Source organism: Protopterus annectens, chromosome 9.part0 (assembly GCF_019279795.1).
Source record: "Protopterus annectens isolate FY-2018-M chromosome 9.part0, PAN1.0, whole genome shotgun sequence".
NCBI lineage: Eukaryota > Metazoa > Chordata > Ceratodontiformes > Protopteridae > Protopterus > Protopterus annectens.
Window position 1 is genome coordinate 804463901 of NC_056743.1, and position 21544 is coordinate 804485444.

General features: G+C 42.3%; 1 protein-coding gene across 2 annotated transcripts in view; it reads left to right on the forward strand.

The window, feature by feature from the left end:
- Positions 1 to 21544, forward strand: part of POU6F1 (POU class 6 homeobox 1) — a 438794-nt gene that overhangs the window by 311454 nt on the left and 105796 nt on the right. For both annotated transcript variants that reach the window (XM_044083449.1, XM_044083450.1), the window contains exon 10: positions 2934 to 3066. In XM_044083449.1, coding sequence (XP_043939384.1) covers positions 2934 to 3066 — 133 coding nt within the window. The remainder of the gene's footprint in view (positions 1 to 2933; positions 3067 to 21544) is intronic.

The window sequence follows — 21544 nt, forward strand, 5'->3', positions numbered from 1 at the left end:
ATCGGAATAGAGATTTTGGGAGTTTGAGGGGAACTGGCTCCTGTAATGGAGGATAAAGCAAAGAGATAAGATAAACTGCTGGCACATCCCTTGACTGAGATTTTCTACCAGAAGCCTGGTATTTGGACTGGGTGAAAGCGCTTAACTCTACTGTGTTCTTATTGTGCTTTTATCGCTTGGAGGTGGAATTTTATTAAAGAAGTGTTTTACTACTACTGAGTGAAGATCGTTTGTGGATCCTTATCCTGTGGCCAAGTGCTTTTTGGTTTGTTTTTTCTTTTCACCCTGGTATTTCTGGATTATGGTAACACTTGACAAAAGAGCAGTATTAGGTTTGATTTACCTGCACTTTAGCTAGACCTTTACTCAGTCCAACACAGGATATTTCCGTGGTTGAATGGTAGGACACAAAGGGTTGTAGTGAGAAGGACAATGTCAGGAATAAGTAAGGTAACTAGCAAAGTAGTGCAAGGAATGTTTATCCTTAGGCCATTGCTTTTCAGTGTGCTTGTTTCAGTCATATGTGAGAGAATGGTAGAAATATCACCATCTTCGCTGATGACTGAAAGTTAGGGACAGTGGTGGAAAAAGTGTTTAAGAAAGGATTTGGAAAAGGCTGACCCAGAACTCAGAAAGGTGACAGCTGAGTTTCTTTGGAAACATATTCAAAGTACTGCAGGTGGACCACAGCATTCCTGCTGTGAAATACTGGGTGAAGGGGACTAAAACAGATGACAGCAGAGCAAGAAAAGGATCTGGTGGTATAAATCACACATGGGCTGGACCATCTGCAACAAAATTGTTGCCCAGTGGACAGCAGCCAGAACAACAACAGGGTATAGTATCTAGAAACAGAAGGTTAGTTTATCTGATTAAGGCACATATTGAAAGCTGACTGCAGTTCTAAAGGCCGTACAAGGAGAGGGTTATCAGACTGCTGAAAGGAGTCCAACGTAAAGCCACCAGAAAGATGCATGGGATGGTTAAGGAAAGGATATGACAAGAGACTAAGCTGTTCTCACTTGAGACAACAAGAGATAGGATGTGGGTGCTTAAGAACATGTCAGAAGAGGTGGTGAGATTATCCTGAACAGGAAGGACATAGACAGGAGGAATGGGCATGGCCATCAAATTGCAGAGAAATACTACCCCTAGGATGTGTTAAAGCACTTGTTCATAGTAAATATTGTGGATCTATGGAGTGGACTACCAGAATGGGTGGTGGAAAGAGATTCAAGAGAGGTAGCCTTGAGGGCATGGGACAGCTCATGAAGAAGGATGATAGGAAAGTTGTTGAGGTAAAATAGAGAATTCACTTAAAGGGCATATTAGGATTATTTATATCCTTTTGACATCAATCGAATGTAATTCTTTCATGCATCCCCACTCTCTCCTTCTCTTGCTCTCTGTTAAGTAAGGAAAACAGATTTTGCCATTTTCTGCTCACCTAGCATTACGACTGCGTTAAGTAGCATACCAAAAATCATGAAAAAAGCTTCCCTTGTCAGCTGTTCTTCGCATCCCTGACTCACGGATGCTAGGCAGCAGGGTTCCTTTTGATTAGTAAGGGGCAGTAGTTGCAGTCTTCAGAACAGCAAGCCGCAGTACATCAGAGTATTTCACTTATTCTGAAATACGGTGATGTCACAGTTAGTGTATGCATGGAGCAGAGGTGTGGGGAGCAGCTCAGCACCCCACCCCTTTTCTTTGTGCAAGGGGTGGGGGTGAAGCCCCCTGCAGAAATGCTTCTTGACATTACAAAGATTTTTTTTCCGTGTACATTACTCCCATGTGAAACAGTCTAATATATAGAGATAATACATTGAGTATCACAGTAATAGAGCAAAGGAAGACAGGTATGCATAGCTATCGTGTTTGTGTGTGTGTCTGTGTGTGTGTGTGTGTGTGTGTGTGTGTGTGTGTGTGTGTGTGTGTCTCCGAGCCTGTCAAAGGACACAATTCACAGTACTAAATACCACATTGCTGAACTATGAGAAAAGCAGTGGTGTATCTGATGCAGAACTGCTGCTGTTCTTATGCAATAAGTACCCCCCCTTTTAACATTTAAGTGTTGGATGGGACCAGTAAGTCAGCCTGAGTCATTCTGAAAGTTATATCAAGGGGTCACCCATTTTAAAGGTTCTGTACAGTAAATGTATAAAGAAATGGAGGCAGTTTCAAAGTTCATGTATTTGTACATTCAGCTTTATTGCTCTGAACCAATGCTCTGTGCTGCTTTAGCTTAGAAAGTAAAGTAAAGGTCTGTATGCCTTGATTTTACACCGACTGCACTGCAACCATTAAAAAAAGAGCCAGATACTAATGGGAAGTGGTGGGCCATCAAAACAAAATACTGGCCATCAAGAGTAAAAGGCACTGATTTTAATTAGTTAATTTAGACAGTAAATAGTCATACTGTAGCCTCGATCCAGCCTGAATATGATTTCAACTAATACACAAGTAGATATGGTTAGTGGAGTGAAATTCCTGAAATTAAGATGAACTGTAGAAGCAGTATGTCGAAATAAAAGGAGATAAGGAAAGAAAATTGGTCTGTACTAACCAGAGCTACAGGAAAATTAGAGTTGTGAGTGCTCCTCAGAAGCCTTTACAAATAGCAGCATTTATTGCAGTTGCTCACTTGGAAGAGATTGTTTGGTTCTCTGTTCCACATGCTTATTCACTACTCTGACAACACCACTAACACCAGCATCACTATGCAGAGCAGGTGCAGGATCTTGCATAGGTGGCAGTCATTTTCTTTTATAATATCCTTTCTGCAATGCGTGACTGTGCTGAGACCAAAGTAGTAATCATAGGCAAAATGAAATTGTTCTCCAGACTGCTGTTTTACATAATTGTTTAACATTTCCTTACAAAGTAAAAAAAAATGACTTGTGTGCATCTTCTTTTTTTGGGATTTATGTACTCAGCCAATCCAGCCTGCCCCAACTATACCTCAGGTTTCCGTTGTTCTCACACCATCAAATCCAGTGACAACAGTATCTCCTACTCCTGTTCCTATCACTTCTCCAGAGATGCCAACTGTGGGACAACTTATCTCTAGTAAGTGCTATTTATCAAATTTTGTTTCTTTGGTTTACCTGAGCAGAATTTTGTGCATGCATTTTTTCCCTTAAATATAGCTATTTTTTCCACCACCTGTTGGCCATTTGTGTTTTGTAGTTGGATACTAACTTCCTTCATATTGAAAATGGCTTTGTTTTGTAATATATAGAGAGTAGTAGATATTACGACTTAAAACAGCATAGGTTCAGTGACAGAATGAGTATTTTTTTCCTCTAACATCGTGTTTGTAGGTTGCTGCTAATTTTACCTGTCAAATGTTTCCTTACCTGCCTGAGTATGGCATCTCTTGCACACACCTGGAGCTTCACTTAATGATGCAGAACGAAGTACAGGATTATGGCCTTTTGTAGCAGTTTGAAAGCGGGCAGCTGGCTCTCTTCTTGAAATTTAAGTGGTTTCAAAAGAATTGTTAATCTACAACAAGTTTACTCAGAAAATAAAAATACTGGTCGCTATGGTTTTGTGCACATAAAGCTATATACTGTGTCAGACTTGTCTTAATATGTAACCTTCATAAACCTCACAGATGTCAGTTTGATGTTAGTTCAGCTGTTGCCTTGCTGTGGCTGATGGCAGCTTGATCAGCTGTGGCTCCAGTCTTTTTGTGATTCATTAATCAGTCACCACTTACTGGAATCTGTACCATAAATGGATACAATGAGAAGGAAATGTGAAGTGCCATATATATGGCATTCTCACCTTTATATTGGGGTGGTATGCATAATGACAGAAAACTATATATGCCTGGCTTAATATTCAGAGCTTCCAGCCTTTGTAATCCTGAACATCTCACAATAGAATCCTTGTCTTCCTAGCAGTCTCTGGTATGGAAATATCTGTGAGGCAGTAAACCAATAATCCCCTTTGTTAACCCAGGGCTCTCTGTAGATGTGGGTACTGTGATTTGTAGTTGCCTGACAGTTTCACTGCTTGTCTGATGGATGCAGGGTTAGATTAAACAGGCTTGTACAAGCAGTAAATTAGATGATAATGGGTCTGTAGAAAGGAATATACGGCAAGAAGCTTAAGACTATAATGCTGATCAGGTATATAGGGAGAGCTGGTCTGCTTCTTAACCAGTTCTACAGAATTCATTTTTTTTGAGGGTCTGGATATCCTAGGAACAGGAGAAATATAAAGGATTATGATGCGTGTTTGGGCGACACAGTGGTATAGCAGTTAGCGTTGTCACCTCACAGCAAGAGGTTCTATGGTTCTATTCTCGGCTCGGGTGCCTTCTGTGCATAGTCTGCATGTCCTTCCTGCATTTGCGTGGGGTTACTCTGGGTGCTCCAGTTTCCTCCCACATTCCAAAGACATGAATTAGGTGGATTGGACACTAAATTGGCCCTAGGTGTGAGTGTGCGTGGTGCACCCTCTGAGGAGGGTTGAACCTTGAGCTAGCAACCTGAGCCCATAAAACCCATAAATGCTACAGAAACGAGTGCTGAAAGGTGCTGTTTGCCTAATGTTCCACATGGTGTGTAAACGGGAAAGAGAGAGAGAGCGATGCGAGTTTCTGATTACAACCAAGTTTTATGTGATCAGGAATGGTTTCACAAAATTCAGAGGTAAGTTTCCTGAATCCTTTTCAAGAACACATAACAGGTGGCTACATTTGGAGATCTAATCATAACTCTTTGTAGTACATGTAGAGTTTTAGCTGTACTAACATATAACCAATTAGAAAAAAGGGTATGACATCTTGAAATGTTCAGCAGCTTGTAAAGCTATTGCATCTCTCTCAGCTGTCCTTGATTGTGAGTCAGCACTTTAATGTATCTTCTCAAAACTTGGTGATTTTTGAGAAAAGGGCTGTGGGTTACTGTTAACAAATGTAACATTGATGATAAATAGAATGTCATACTATTGAAAATGTATGTTATATGTACGTTAGGTTTTATATTTAAAAAATTGTTCCAGCTTTGGGACCAGATTGCTTTCAGTTTTGTCTTTGATTATGGAAGTAAGAGATTGAGATGAAGCGTGTCTCGGATCTGTTAAGGTTGTTAAAACCTTGCTGGTGACTGCAGAATGTGTGTGTGTGTGTGTGTGTTTCAGTGCAAACGTCACTTAGTTATAACTGAGAGCTTGTTGTAGCTTATTTTTTTATATATGAAACCTACTAGTACAAGATTATTTTTCTTGAATTTCAGTGAAGAATTAGTGCTTTCCATGTATTATATAAATATTGCATACAGCACAGAGTTTATCTGTCCAAATAAGGTTGTGTTAAAGAAGAAAGATTGTTATGAATGTCACTATCACAGTCTCTCTAATTTGTCTGATAGGGCAGAATGCTGTTTTTAAATTGTGTTTGTTCCTTTATTTGTTTCTGCATACCCCAGATGCCATTTATACTGAAACTTAAGTTCAAAACACCTCACGGGGAGAAGTGTGTAATAAGCCATGAGTAGCTCTTGACACTTGATGTCCTGACTGAGTTAATGTGTTAGTATTATTAACAGATGGGTTGTAACTCACTAATGTCCAGCTGGGGTACCAAAGCTTTACCTTCCTAGGGCTTATGTCCAGGTGATGACCTCAGTTCGTAGGCATTGGGGTGTAAAATCAGACATATGTATGAGATCCCCAGACTGTCTTGCCGCCAGCATGACTGCAGGTCGTTGCATCCAATGGACTGTAATCATTTGGTCAATTGGTAATGCAGCTTTGCTTGTTGGATCAGATAAGTGCCCCACTGGGTATCCTTCCTTCTAAACTTTTGACTGTGCTAATGGTTGTTAAATGTCCGCTAGGAGGGGTAAATGTGAGTACAGCAGACAAATTCTATATAAAGACTTGCACAATAAGTATCTGTTCTGTCTAGGCCCTGAACATGACTATAAATTCTGTTCCATCTGTCATTCATTCATTCCAAAAACCCTACGGTATAGGCTATCCACACTTAACACCTTCCTCAAGACCCAGTGTCTGAAATGCTTGGCCCACTCCACAATGTCAGAAGGCTCAGAAGTCTGCCTCCTGCCTAAGAAAAAACTTGATACTAGAGAGATTCTCCTGCCATCATCTTAGAATCAGACATACTTCAAACCTGCAGTATGCTAATAGTCTTCTCACGAGCCCTCTACTGCGACCCTGCTGGAGGCCAATATAGCTCCTGAAGCCTTGTAGACAATTGAGTCCTTCAGCAAATTGTGGCTCATTATCTTGGAGGGCCATCAAGAAATCCCTCAGATCTTTGTGGGGGAAGAGATTCCCAGTTTCTTGAATAAAACGCCCCAAGACTCAGAACCCCCTAAGCTGATTCATGCAGATGTAGCCCCTAAAAAAGCAAAAACTTAAACACTCAACATGGCTTGAACTCCACTGGCTTGAACTGCCCAACCTCCTAACCTACAGTCAGCTCTGCCTCTGTCATTCTATCTATTACCTCCCCAATAAGTGTCCTGCCCTCAGAAACCTAGTACATCATCACAGCCAAAAGGCCTCTTAGATCATCAAGCAAACTACTACTAGAAGTCACCAACAGCTACAATAGCTTTGGAGACGCACTATATAGTAGTTCATTGGCTAAAAAATGGAACTCTCTCCCCACTAGCATACAAAACACATCATCCAAAGCCTCCTTTAAAAACCTCATTAGGCAACATCTCAAGCAAAGTTGGCAGTGCCATGATTGCTTCCCAGGCTAGTGAAAGCGGATAAGGTACACATACTAAACCTAGAGTACTTGATAATAGTTTTCACTCTTACTCACAAACACTGGCTAATCTACAGTGTATGTACTGTACCTGTGTACTATGTATGTATTTATTCTACTTATGTTCCAAATTTCAGCTGTACACCACAAATCTATTAATTACCTTTATTTTTAAATTGATTTACTTGTTTGTTCTCACCACTGTAAAAATGTATCTGTAATTTCTCTATGTGGAGCTTTTCTCCCCGGGCCTCTGCTGAAAAAGGGCCTTTTCGGCTCAGTCAGACACCCCCAGTTAACAAATGTAAAATAAAATAAACAAACATCCCTTTCTGGGTCCAGGGAGAAAGAATGGACGCTTTTTCCCAGGGGTTATTCAAGGCAGTCATGTCTCTGAAGCCACCTTCCTTTATGACTCACCCTTCTCAGGCCACACTAACTCCTGGGGGAGTTCCTCCTCCCAACTAGATACACCTGCTAGACCCTGTTGTGCAAGACTTACTGTCCCAGGAAATCATAGAAGAAGGCCCCCCATCCTATTCAGGAAAGGGATTTTACTCCAGGATCTTCCTGGTCCCAAGGAAAGAGTGTCATTGGAAGTCAGTCCTCGACCTGTCCAGGCTAAACACCTTTCTGAGAAATGCCCTCCTTCAAAATGCTGTCCTTACAAATTGCTTTCCTACTTCTCAACGCTTTCTGGTATCCTTAGACTTAAAGGATGCTTATCTTCATATCCCATGTGCCTTTCCTGCAGAAAATTGCTCAGGCTCTTCACTGGGTTGTCTTGTTTTCAGATTACTGCTTTGCCTTTTGGTCTTGTTTTCACAAAGTTTCTGGCTTCAGTAGTGGCTTTCTGCTGCACTCAGGGCATACAAGTCTTCCCTTACTTGGACGATCTTCTAGTCCAGGCTTTATCCAGGGACACTCTACTAAAGCACCTTCATTATACTGTGCAACTCCTGACTGTTCTGTGGTTCACCATCAATTATCGAAAGTCCCAGCTCATCCCCACCCAACAGCTGACATTTCTGGGATGCAGTTTGGACATATCTGACATGTATGCCTCTACTCTATGGCTGGCACAGTGGTGCAGCAGTTAACATTGTCACCTCACAGCAAAAGGTTCTAAAGTTCAATTCTTAGCTGGGGTGCCTTCTGTGCAGAGTCAGCATGTCCTCCCTGCATTCGCGTAGGTTTCCTCCGGGTACTCATTTTCCTCCCACATTCCAAAGACGTGTTTCAATCATTTATCCCCGGGCCTTTGCTGAAAATAGGCTCTGTCCTAGTCGGACTTTCTCGGTCAACAAATGTTAAATAAATTCCTCAAGAGAAGGTTACCTCCCTAGCCAAGTTCCTAATGCCTTCCAGTAAGAATCATTGCTTGGTCAGACAAGCTGTCAGGGCCCTGGGACTCATGGCTGCCAACAGCCCTATGCTGCCCCTTGCCAGACTACACATCAAGAAAATACAATAGTATCTGATGTCAGTGTGGTCTCAGCACTGTCACCCTCTCAGTACCCACATTCCCCTTCTTCCCTGCATCAAGATGGAGCAACCAGTTTACACTTTGCCCAGGTCTCCCATTCATTCCAGCCCTGCACAACCAAGTCCTGTTTACATATGCTTCATGGGGGGCTTGGACAGGAGACCACAGAGTCCATGGTGAGTGGCCTGCCTGTGTACTCAAAGTACACATCAACTTAAAGGAAAAGAGGGCACTTCTGCAGACCCTACGGACTTTCTCTCGTCTTTGGAAACCAGGCATTCTGCTGTTACACACGGACAGCACAACTGTGACGTGGTACATAAACAACCAGGGAGGTAGAAGATGACACAGGAGACCTGGCACCTAGCCTTTCAGATGAATCTTACTGTTACAGCGATATACATTCCCTCACAACAGAATGTATTGGCAGACTTTCTCTAAGCTGGGACTTGGAGGACCCTTACGAATGGTCATTGAACACAGAGGTATTCAAAGCTATAACTCACAGATGGGGAACTCCTCAGATAAACTCTTTGCCTCCTCCAAGCACTATCTGCTCCCACTTTACTGCCCAAGGAATCCATCACCTCTAGCCTGGAGGACAGATGTTTTCTCCTTCCAATGGACAGGGAAGTTGTTTTACGCATACTCCCTTTACCTCTGCTCCCAAGGCTCCTTCTCAGGGTCCAGAAGGAATCAACAAAACTCCTGCTTCTGGCACCTTTCTGGCCAAGACAGCACTGGTTCCCACTTTTGTTTCCCTTATCAAAGGGAAATTATTGGAGAATTCTGCCAAAACCAGATCTAATCACCCAACAGAAAGGGCATCTCCTTCATCCCAATCTGTCCTCACTCAGTGTAACCCTGTGGATGATAGGATTTTATTCCCAGCAAGACATACACTTTTTGAAGAGGTTGTTCGAATCCTTCTAGAAGCCAGGAAACCCAATACCAGAATGGAAGAGATTTTCCATCTGGTGCCTTAAGTGCAAACTTGAACCTCTTCTAGTGGACACCCCCACAGCACTCCAACACTTGTGTGACTTATTGCATTCAGGGTTGGCCTACTTGTCCATTAAGGCTCATGTATGTGCCATTATTGCTTACCTACCTTTGGACCCAGTGTCCTGACCAGGATTGAGGTTTAGCGTTTCCTGAGGGGAGTTTTATCTCTTAAACGCCCAGGGAAACCTATCACCCCCTCCTTGGAACCTTAATTTTGGTTTTGGAAAAGCTCACTCTACCCTCTTTTGAACAGGCTGTTTCAGCTACTCTCAAATTCTGTATCTGGAAAACAGTGCTCGTCCGGGTCTTGACTTCAGCCTGCAGGGCATCAGAACTCCATGCCCTCATGGCTGTACGCCTTTCTCCATCTTTCACAAAGACAGGGTGAGTCTCAGGGCCATTCCATCCTTCATGCCAAAAGTGGTTAGTGAGCTTACCCTCAACCAAACAATCAGTCTGCCTACGTTTTCCTCCAACCCTCAAAATAAGGGGGAAAGAATATCATACTCATTAGACATTCACAGAAAGTTGAGGTTTTACTTGGACAAAACTGAGGATATCAGAAAAACATCAGCTGTTTGTCTCTTTTATGGATTCCAGGTTAAGACAACCAGTTTCCAAACAATCTGTTGCTTCCTGGATCTCTATTTCTTTCTGCTACTGTTACTGTGGAAAAACATTACCCATATGGCCAAAGCACACTCCACTTGAGCAGTGGCTTCATCAGGTGCTTTCTGCAAGTGGGGGGGGGGGGGGTGGATACCAGGTCCACTTTAGTAGCAGCTACCTGGTCACAAAACACTACAAGCTAAACACCTCCTCCAGATCCAGGGCAGTGTTTGCCAGAACTATTCTTTCTAGCCTCCTGGACTCTTCTTCTGCTTTTTTCCTCTTAGGCCTGCCACCCTTCTCTCTCTCTACAGCTGTGGGAATCAACCATCTGTTAAGAATACTGCAACCGTGACTCAGTCAGGACATAGTACAGTTGTGCAAGAACGTACCCTAACAGTAGATGTCCTCCTGATCATTGTTGCAATATTCCTTCACTCCCACCTTATCCCCCTTCTCTTTTCTTCTTATTGGCACAAACACTATGTCTTACACACACAAACACACACTCAGTATCCCAGGATTTTACAGCTTTTCTGAGGGGAAATTTGCTTACCCTTTTCAAACTAAGCCCCTCCAAGCTGACCTGTCTCCTTTCTCGGTTTTCTTCAGGCCACTGCTAGATTGGAGATAGTCTGAGGATCTCGTACATGCATCCAATTTTATAACTCAGTGCCTATGAGCTGAGGTATTCACCCAGATGTTCGTCCTAGGAAGGTAAAACTTGGGTGCCCTGGCCAGATGTCAGCAAGCTACAACCATCTGTTAAGAATACTGCAACAGTGATCAGTAGGACAACTACTGTTATGGTAAGTTCATTCTTACGCAAGTGTACTTTCTTAAATATTCTTTTTTTATATGTATAAATTATACATTTTGCTCTGTAACAGCCCATGATCCTCGTATGGAAATCTGCATTTCATTTCTTCTATTTTTTTTTTTAATTTCTGCAAGTCTTTTGGGTTTCTAATACTGTGATGGGAATGGACCCCATTCCTAAGTCAAAGTTTGATTAAAGTTCATGAAATTAGTATTGTTTCTATCTTTGATGTCAGACAGAAGTGCTCTTTGCAGCACCTGCAATGTGCCCAGTGATGAGTCCTCCTGCAATTTGTACGGAGTTACATGTATTGGTTGTTGTTGTTGCGTCTTTCGGCTTTTCCCGGTTAGGGGTCGCCACAGCGGAACTCCAGTCCGCTAATGATTGGCAGTAGATTTTTACGTGCCGAGTTGCCAGCCCTGACGCACAACCTTCAACGAAGGTACGCCCATTCACGCATGTCTCCACACAGAAGACGCTCTAACTGAGAATCGAACCGGACAACGTCTTACTGTGAAGCGACAATGCTACCGCACCACCACCACCGCAGATAGTTACATGTATTGGTAACGTATCGAAATACTATTGTAGCTTCTTTTTTATCAGACCTATCGCTTCTACTACTATTGGAACTGCCTGGGTATCTTTCTTCCACATTGCTCTCGTTTCTGCCTGCAAATCCTGCTTTTTTATTACCTTGTGTCCCCCTGTATGCAAGACACTGTAGTCACTGGGTGTAGCGATTTCAATGATCAATGCTGCTTTTGTCCTTTTTTCATGGACCATTATATGTTTTTCTCACATATGTCTTTTGAACTGTTGGTAATGGGTGATCCCATGTGATGCAGACTTCATAATTTTCTATAATGCTTTGCGGCTCATGTTTCCAGTGTTTTTCAGCTACTTCAGTATTATAATGATTGCACAATCCCCAGTGCAACAGTCTTGCCACAAAAGTATGCCTTTCAGTATACAGTCTTTCTGCCATTAATATTTCACAGCCAACAATGAGGTGTGCAACTGTTTCCAATTCTGTTTTACAAAACCTATATTTTTCTGTTTCTCCTACATGTTCAGTGGACTTTGTAAACCAACGTGTATGTAGCCCACCATTAGCCTTTCATCTTGGTTTTAATTTGCCTCTCCTTAACCATTCAATCCAGAACAACATGAGGTTCTTCCAGGAGTTTTCTATACTTGCAACCATATGTATGCATTTTCCACATTTCTTGCCTTTTCATCTGATCTTTCACCTTATATTATTTCTTTTGTTTTTTTGGCACATTCAGTTGATGCTTGATTTTTATCTACTTCTGGTTTGATTTCCATTCCCGCTTGATGCCGATATGCTGCTGCTAGTCTAAGCAGGGAAGTCATCTTCGATTTATTCCCCTCATGTTTCAAAACTTTCACTATGTTTGGGTCTTGTGAAGTCAGCAGATATGTGTGCAGTCCCAGGATTGCAGATCTGTAGATGTAATCAATTTCAAGGCGGCCCATACCTCCTTCAGAATGGGGAATATATAATTTTGGTATGCACTGATTTTTATAAATCATTTGAGCATGAAGCATCCTTCTTGTTTTCCTGTCTAATCTGTCCAACACCTTTTGGGGCCAGTCAGTCACTCCAAAAATGTAGGTTAGGACAGGAATAGTAAATTGGTTTATAGCTTGAATTTTGTTCTTATATGTCAATGCTGTTTTTAGAATTAAAGTCTACCTGTTGATTGTTATACTACCTGTTGATTGCAATGCAAATATTTTTCTTGTAATTCTCTATGTAATGTAACTTTGTATTGGGGAGCTTTTCTTCCCGGGCCTCCACTGAAAATGGGCTCTCGAGCCCAGTGGACCTCCCCGGTCACCAAACTGGAATAAATAAAGTATTCCTTACTAAGTTTTATTCACATTTGCTCATGTTTTGTTGTTGATCCTTCATCAGTTATCAAATATTTGTACACTCCCTCTTGCTTAAGTTCTATTATATCACAGTGAGATATTGCCAGTTGTATTTAATTCTGTATTGCAAAACGTTTCAGTCTAGAAAAGAATTCTGAACATGTTTTCTAACTCCTGCCATCTGACTTTGTGAGAAATAGAGTAAATGATGGGCAAGTGATGTAAGGCCCTAAACTTTTCAGAAACATTTGACACTAGCAACGAGGCCGATCTTGTGGTCAGGTTGTCAGCACTAAGTATGCAGCTTTGTACTTCAGTTTTAGAATCAGTTACTTGCATAAATTAAGTTGGGCTACAGTTCCTCCTTAGAGATCACAGAGAACAGATGACTTCTGAAAGGCTCAGTCCAAAAGCTTTTACTTTTCAACGTCTTTGTAAACTCTTCCTGGCCACTGAGGTGACTGTGTTGCTGTTTAGCACACCAGTGAAACAACCCTTTTTATGTGTGTCTTATCACAGTTAGTATCCAAAAAATACTTGAGAGAGGCTGGTTTCTGTAACCTTAAACACTGTCTTCAGCATTCCAACTTTAAATTCAAATAGAAAACATACTGTGCTGTTCTGCCGCAAGCATGTTCACAGTACCCATCTGCGTTCAGGGAGGAAGGTGCAGTAATGCTAGAGGAACAGGTTAAAGGACAGCCATACCCCATAACTGAGAAAAAAAATAATGTTTTTTAGCATCTCTTGAACTTTTCTGTATTACTTATGTCTTTATGTCAATGCAAGTAGTTATTATTTTCTCATTTGTTAGCCCCAAAGTGACCTGAAAGGAATATGCCATGCTGTGTTATTGTGTTTTACAGTCAGAGCTTTTGTTTTTCCTGATGTCATGTTATAGAGACAGAGAGAGACACCCTTGTGATGAGAGGCTCATTTACTGCTGTCCTCTCTTTCCCTACCAGCATACAACAGTACTGTGATTGCTTATTTTTGACTGTCAGCATTGGCTTGTCATTTTCTGTACTGCTTCCTTTGAATTTTATTATGGCCATCTATGATACAACACTTTAAGGAGCAGTTTAATGCCAGGCTTGGAAAAAGTAGTGAATATGTTGCTGTTTTCAAGCTGATAACTGTAATTCATTGTCCAAGTGTGAGAAATCTAACCAGTGCATAACAGGTGTTGCTCAGGCTTAGTGGCATGTGTTGCACTAGCAGATTTTTACATTGTAATAAGAATTTGTGTCTTTGTTAATCATCCCTCCTCCACCTCATTAACTTACCTGAAGCAATGTAAATAATACAAAAGTGCTGTAGCAAACACCAAAAGAAGATAATATGCAGTTATACAGAAAATATAATATAGAAAAACTGTAAAATCAAATACTGACAGAAAATCAGGACTGTAAAATGACCATAATTTTCCTCCTTTGTGGCATTCTTGCAAAGACATTTAATTTATGATAAGAATGAAAAAAAAAATCTAAGCTTGAAATTCTTGCTGCTTTTCAAACTCTGATGTACCTTCAGGCTGCATTTTTTTTGCCAATGGGTGAATCTGGCAATCTTTGAATGATTCAGTACATTTAAATACCCATGTTTAAGAGACGTTATTTTTTATGGCTTTTTAAATGGTTCTGTAGTTGGAATCAAAGACCTTGCCCAATTAATCTACTCCTCCTAGCCTACATAATAGGTTCATATGAGGTTACTAGGCTAGCAGCCCTAGAGCCTTTACAAGCCTAACCATGTTAATCCCAAGTATCCCCTTTTGTTTTTTTGGGCAGTTCGCAGAAGAAATTTATGAACAGAGCAGGTCTGTGATCAACACCAGCTACCCCTGTCCATTAGAGACATAGGTGCCACCCCAGCGGCGAATTTGTGGCCTCCTATCCAATTATTTAGGTTGAGTTTGAATAGGGTCATCGAGGAGCCCTGTTTTATGTGAATAGGAAGTCTGTTCCAGAGAAACAGCAGTCTGTGGGAGACGTATCTTTCTCTCCAACATGTTCTGTTAATGTAAACTAGGCTAAAATCCCTAGAGCAAGTGACTCTCTTGTGCCATTTGACTTGCGGATATGCAGCATTTCCATTAGGGCAAGGACGGAGATTGCCCAATAGGCCAAGCACATGTCATCTCCCACCAGCCTATAAGATACAGATAATAATGACAGTGCTTTCAGCCTGTCCATGTAGGTAATGGTTTGGAGTCCCTGTGTTTTCCTAGTGAGAAACCTCTGAGGTCTCTCCAGCTGCTGCAGGTGTCTGGTGAGGTACATGCAAAAGGGTGCATTATACTCCATCAGTGGTCTGATAAAGGTTCAGTACAGTGGAGTTGTAACATCGCTTGACCTGGATGCTATGCCCTTGCTTATGAGGTGCGCTATGTAAACGGCTTTCTTTACCACTGTGGAAACTTGGTGGTCAAAATTCAGATTGCTATCAACCTGTGTTCCCAAATCTCAAACCACTGGGTTGGAAGTCAGGGGGTGCTTTCAGTATTGTAATCTGTAGGGAATTCCATTTTGCCCAAGGGAATAATAATGCATTTTTTGCATTTAGTTTTAGACCATGGTTTTGACACCAGTCCTTTGTTAGCATTAGCCCATCTTATAACATGTTCACACCATTGGGGGACTCAGTGTTTACTCCCAGATGTTCTTCGTGTTTCACTGTTGCAGTCATTACATTTGGGTAATCTGCTGGCAGGTTGCCCTCAGTCGGCCTGATTAACAAAGTCTTGGGTCCTGCGTCGGTTGCTGTAACTTCTTCCATGACGTCAGGGGTATAAAACATGCAGCCGACGCCATTACATCAGTCTTTTTTGCCACACGGTGCCCGACGCAGAAGTAGTTCACAAGTGCCGGTCGTCCGACTCCTGAAATTTTCGTTTTCGAGTTTCAGAACCGAAGTCTTCAACTAAAAAGCTAAGTATCCCGTTGGAGAAACTTTTTCTTGCTCCTTACCGATGTCATTAAATTTAATAATTGTATTACTTGTGGGAAGCAAATACCTCATAAGGGCTTTCATTTGTACTGTATTCCTTGCCTAGGCCCTGACCACGACGTACCTTGCTGTCGGTTCTGTGCTTTATTTAATCAACGCACAATCCATCGTTGGTACATTTTTGCTTCTAAATATTTTGGCTCACTGTTTAATTATCCAGAAATGACGTCTGTTAGCAATCCGACTACCGGAATACCTAAAAAACGCAACGAAAAAGACAGAGACAGTCCATTGAGGTCCAAAACTGCCGACGATGCTTCTCCTAAGCCAGTCGTCAGTTTGCCAGTACTCAGTGAGGCGCTTTCGCAGCCACTGATATCCGCTACTTCTGATTCGCAGGCCTCTACTGAGACCCATTCAGAGTCCGGTATGCCACGAGATGCTTCAATTATGGAACCCGCGGATGTCTCTACCTTGGATGGGTCCGGAGCCGCTGTGCAGGCACCGGCTTCTGAGGGTGTATTCAGGCCTACAGATTTGTATATTAAACCAACGCCATCTTCAATATTAAGGCCAAAAACTCAAACTATGTCTACGAAACCGACGCCTAGGCCACATGTGCAGGCCCCTATGCCTAAAAAACAAATTATCAAAATGGCTGAAGGTTTAATTACTCTAATCAGGGGTAGTCAACCCCCCCCCCCTTCAAAGAGGCTTAGGCAAGAAATTGACTGTGAATCTTCTGAACAGGATTCTATTTCTTCTGACTCTTCTGATAAACAGGATTTGTCTATACCTACTGATGAGAATTGTGATGCAGAGAATTCCATCCCTTCTGCTTCTCCCCGAGTATTTTTCTTTTGGGGAAACTTTAAATACTTTAAGGGAACATTTCCACTGGGAAAGTCAGGATATTTCTGAATCTTAAGAGAGGCTTAGGGATTTTCTTCTTCTTCCTCAACATAGGCCTTTGGCTATACCTCCTGTTCTAGACATTGTTGATAATGTGTTTTCAGAATCTAGTATGGCTCCTGATTCTCTGCCTCCGGCTCCTTGTAAGCCAGACAGATATTACAGGGTTCCTGACTCCCACAAATTCCTTTTCAAAAATCCTGTTGCGGATCCTGAAACCATTTCTTAGGGCCCCAGGGGCATTAAGGCTTCTACTGCTTAAAATCCTACCACATCTGATAGAGATTCCAGGGCACTGGATAGATGGGGTAAGAAAGTCTACACTTTTGCAACCTTGGCAATCAGGGCTTTAAACTGTCAATTCCATATGCTAAAATATCAGCAGTATATCATGGGACTGCTTAAACAGAAAATTATGTTGATTTCTGACTGTGTGGGAAATAAAGATTTACAGGATTTATTGTAATTCTAAAGACATGCTTCTAGAGCATTTCTCCCCGGGCCTCCGCTGAAAACAGGATCTGTGGAACCTAGTCGGACTTTCCCGGTCAACAAATGTTAAATAAAATAAAATAAATAAATAAAATATTGCATTCAGCTGAACAAGTTGGAAAACATACTTTGCAGTGTGGTTTTGATTCTTTGGAGGCCTCTTGCAGGGCTGCTGTAACTGGGTCTGTGCTAAGGAGGCATGCTTGGCTCAAAGAGCAATCTCGGCCTGATCATGTTAAAGCAAAACTGTTGGATGCTCTTTTACAACAGGACCGTCTCTTTGGTAATAAGGCTGAAGAACTTCTAAAAAAGATGGAAGATAAAGCTAAATCTATGCAAACTGTGAAAGATTTCTTGCAAATGCAACCTCCAAGATTTAGTAGGCACTGGCCTACTAACTGGTCCTTTCCAGTTCCTTCGAGAGCCACTCAAGTCAAACCCAGACATTCCAAAGGCACCAGGTTTCAGTCCCAAGGGACTTTCAGAACTAAGCAATGGGGTGCCTCCTCTTCCAAATCTGGAAACAACAAGACGCCTCCCTATGGTAAGCAGTCTCAATGACTTTCCTCTAAACTTACCTTTTAGCCGCTCCTTTGGGGGGAAAACTGGCTCTTCATGCAAAAAACTGGCAACTTATAACCCAGGACAAATGGGTTTTAAATATAGTATCCCAGGGATACACATTTCATTTACACATGTTGCCAATTCCAAACAGATGGCCAGACCTGCCCCCAAATCAGTGGGCAGAGGCACAGAAACAAGTACTTTTCCTCATGAGCATGGGGGCTATTTAACCAGTACCAGAAGAGGAAAAGGGACAAGGTTTCTATTCAAGACTTTTCCTGGTACCCAGAAAAGACAAATCATGGCGTCCAGTTCTGGACTTATCTACTCTAAACACCTTTCTGGACATTCCGAAATTCAAAATGCTGACTCTTCCCCAGTTACTTCCTATGCTAGGCAAAGATGCCTGGTTGGCAACTCTAGATTTAAAAGAGGCTTACCTGCATATCCCAGTCAGAGAATCTTGCAGAAGATACCTCCGCTTCAAAGCAGGCTACTTGCATTACCAGTTCTCTGCACTGCCCTTTGGCTTATCTACTGCACCCAGGGTCTTTACAAAGTGCCTGGCTCCAGTAATTGCATTTTGCAGGCAAAGAAATATTCAAATATATCCATACCTGGACGATTGTCTAATTCAGGCAGAAAACAAGGACACTCTTCTAAACCATCTGGCGTTTGTAAAAAGGGTTCTAACTTGTCTAGGGTACACTATAAACGAAAAGAAATGACAACTGGTACCCTCTCAAAATATTACATTCCTGGGTGCCAACTTGAATACAACTGCCCAGATGGCTTTCCTTACGCCAGAGAAGCAAATTCATTTGGTGACGTACTTCAAACAGGTGGCCACAAAAACCCTGCTTTCTGCAAGGCAAATACTGCAAGCCTTGGGGCTCATGGCCTCTTGCATTCTTCTAATTCCATATGCAAGACTGCATATGAGGAAACTTCAGTGGTACTTAAAAGTCTATGGAGTCAGCATTGTCACAGCCTGGAAACAATGATTACTATCATACCTTGCCTGCAACTAGAGTTCCTATGGTGGGCAGAGGCCTGCCACCAAAACAAGGGACTGCCATTCACACCACCCCCTGCCGCCCAAACCCTAACTACAGACACATCAGACTATGCATGGGAGGCACATCTGGCAGAGAAGTGCATTCAGGGCAAATGGAGCCCAAATCAAATGTACCTTCATGTCAATCAAAAATAAATGCTAGCTGTACAGAATGCACTGACAGCCTTCAAGGACCTCCATCATCCAGGACAATTAATGGTAAAGACAGACAACACCACGGTTATGTGGTACATAAACAAGCAGGGGGGGGGTACACACTCCTACCCCCTTTGCAGACTAGCCATGGCATTGTGGAACACGGCCTTGACCCATCAAGTACAACTGCAAGCTCATTTCCTAGCCAGGAAAACAGAATACTCTGGCAGACGAACTAAGCAGAAATCTCATGGACCCACACGAATGGAAACTGGAACCACGGATTTTCAACATGTTGACACAAAAATGGCGGAGCCCAGACATAGATCTTTTTGCCTCACCCCAGAACTATCAGTTGGACAAATTTTGCACAATAACTCATCACAAAAAAGCCTGGAAAGTGGATGCTCTATCCTTCAGCTGGAAAAAACTATCAGTCTGTGCCTTTCCCCCCTCTGCTCTCCAAAGTTCTACTAAAAGTCAAACAGGACAAACCAAAAATGATTTTGATTGCTCCAGACTGGCCTCGCCATCACTGGTACCCACTCCTGCGCAATGTGTCACACCTTCCACCGTGGCACCTGCCTCAGACACCTTACTTACTGTCTCAGCAGAACAACCAAATTCTGCACACTCATCTCCAAACTTTGAATCTTGCAGTGTGGCTAATCATCTAAATTCACTCTTAGCATCCCTCAGCAAACCTGTGATGGATGTCGTTTTGGAGGTGAGAAGGCCTAGCACTAGAAAATCTTATGCTGACAAATGGAAAAGATTCTGTTCCTGTAATCAATCTCAAGGGATAAGCACAGCAGTGTCCAACATTCCTCAGATTTTACAATACTTAACTGAGATGCTTCACAAGGGCCTGTCCGTTTCTTCCATAAAAATCCATGCTTCAGCCATTTCAGCTCATTACAACACAAAACCTCCCCTCTTCTCTCTTCCTCTGCTAAAGCAGTATCTCAGAGGGGCCAAAAACTTAAGACCACCCAGGAGAGCTCCATCCCTTGCCTGGGACCTCAATTTTGTATTGGAAAAGCTCACTCTCTCCTTTCAAGCCAGCTGCTACTGCAGACCTAAAATTTCTCTCCTGGAAAACAGCTTTCTTGTTAGCAGTCACTTCAGCTAGAAGGATTTCCGAATTACAGGCCCTTATGGCAGTGGAGCCTTTCATCATTTTTCATGCGGACAGGGTATCTCTCAGGACCAATCCATCCTTCATGCCTAAGGGTGGTATCCAGTGTGGCTCTTAATCAGACCATTCATTTGCCAACTTTCTTTCCCAATCCACAGAACAAGGGGGAGCGGATTCTGCGTTCATTGGATGTACACAGACAACTTAGATTTTACTTAAACAGGACAAAATCTGAGAGAAAATCTGAACAACTGCTGGTGGCATTTGCTACAGGGGCAGAGGGAAAGGCTATTTCAAAGCAAACCATTTCCAAATGGATAAGCCATTGTATTTGTTTCTGTTATATGCACCATGGAAAAACTATCCCCCAGGGAATCAAATCCCATTCTACCTGGGCTGCATCTACTTCTACAGCCTTTCTCAGAGATGTTCCTACCAGGGACATTCTAGAAGCTGCTTCCTGGAGCTCAGTTCATAGTTCACCAACCATTACCATTTACCACTTTTCTCTAAATCCAGAGCTGGATTTGCCACTGCTGTCCTGCAGGGCCTTATAGCTGGTCCTAATGCTTTATAATTCCCTCCACCCAACCATAGCTTTGGGAATCTACCCAAATGTAATGACTGCAACAGTGAAACACAAAGAACATAGTACAGTTGTGTACACTTACCAAAAATGTAGATGTTCGAGTCTATTCACTGTTGCAGTCCTGGTTACCCTCCCTCCAGCCCCCTATTTTTCTCTGGCTATAACTCTACTTACTTTCACTATGCTTAAAAGCCCTTTTGGTGTATTTGCTTTTGGGAGTGGAGGTATATTTTTTGTGTTTTTAATTTTTTTTGCTCCCTGTTTGGGGGGCACCTGACATCTGGGGCAAGAAAAACTGATGTAATGGTGTCGGCTGCATGTTTTGTACCCCTGACGACCTGACGTCATGGAAGAAGGGACAGCAACCAACGCAGGACCCAAGACTTTGTTAATCAGGCCTACTGAGGGCAACCTGCCAGCAGATTACCCAAATGTATGACTACAACAGTGAATACTCTCGAACATCTACATTTATGGTACGTGTACACAACTGTTTTGTCTTTACAAAGTGCCTGGCTTCAGTAATTGCATTTTACAGGCAAAGAAATATTCAAATATATTCATACCTGGACAATTGCCTAATTCAGGCAGAAAACAAGGACATTCTTCTAAAACACCTGGTGTTTGTAAAAAGGGTTCTGACTCGTCTAGGGTAGACTATAAACGAAAAGAAATCTCAAATGGTACCCTTTCAAAAAATTACATTCCTGGGTGCAAGCTTGAATACAACTGCCCAGATGGCTTTCCTTACACCAGAAAAGCAAATTCATTTGGTGACTTACTTCAAACAGAAGTTCCTTCCTTTCTGCAAAGCAAATAATGCAAGCCTTGGGGTTCATGTCCTCCTGCATTCTTCTAATTCCATGTGCAAGACTGCATATGAGGAAACTTCAGTGGTATTTAAAAAAGTCTATGGAATCAACATCACAGCCTGGAAACAATGATTCCTGTCATACCTTGCCTGCGCCTAGAGTTCCTATGGTGGGCAGAGGCCTGCCACCAGAACAAGGGACTGCCATTTACACCACCCCCTGCCGCCCAAACCCTAACTACAGACACATCAGACTATGCATGGGGGGGCTCATTTGGCAGGGAAGTGCATTCAGGGCAAATG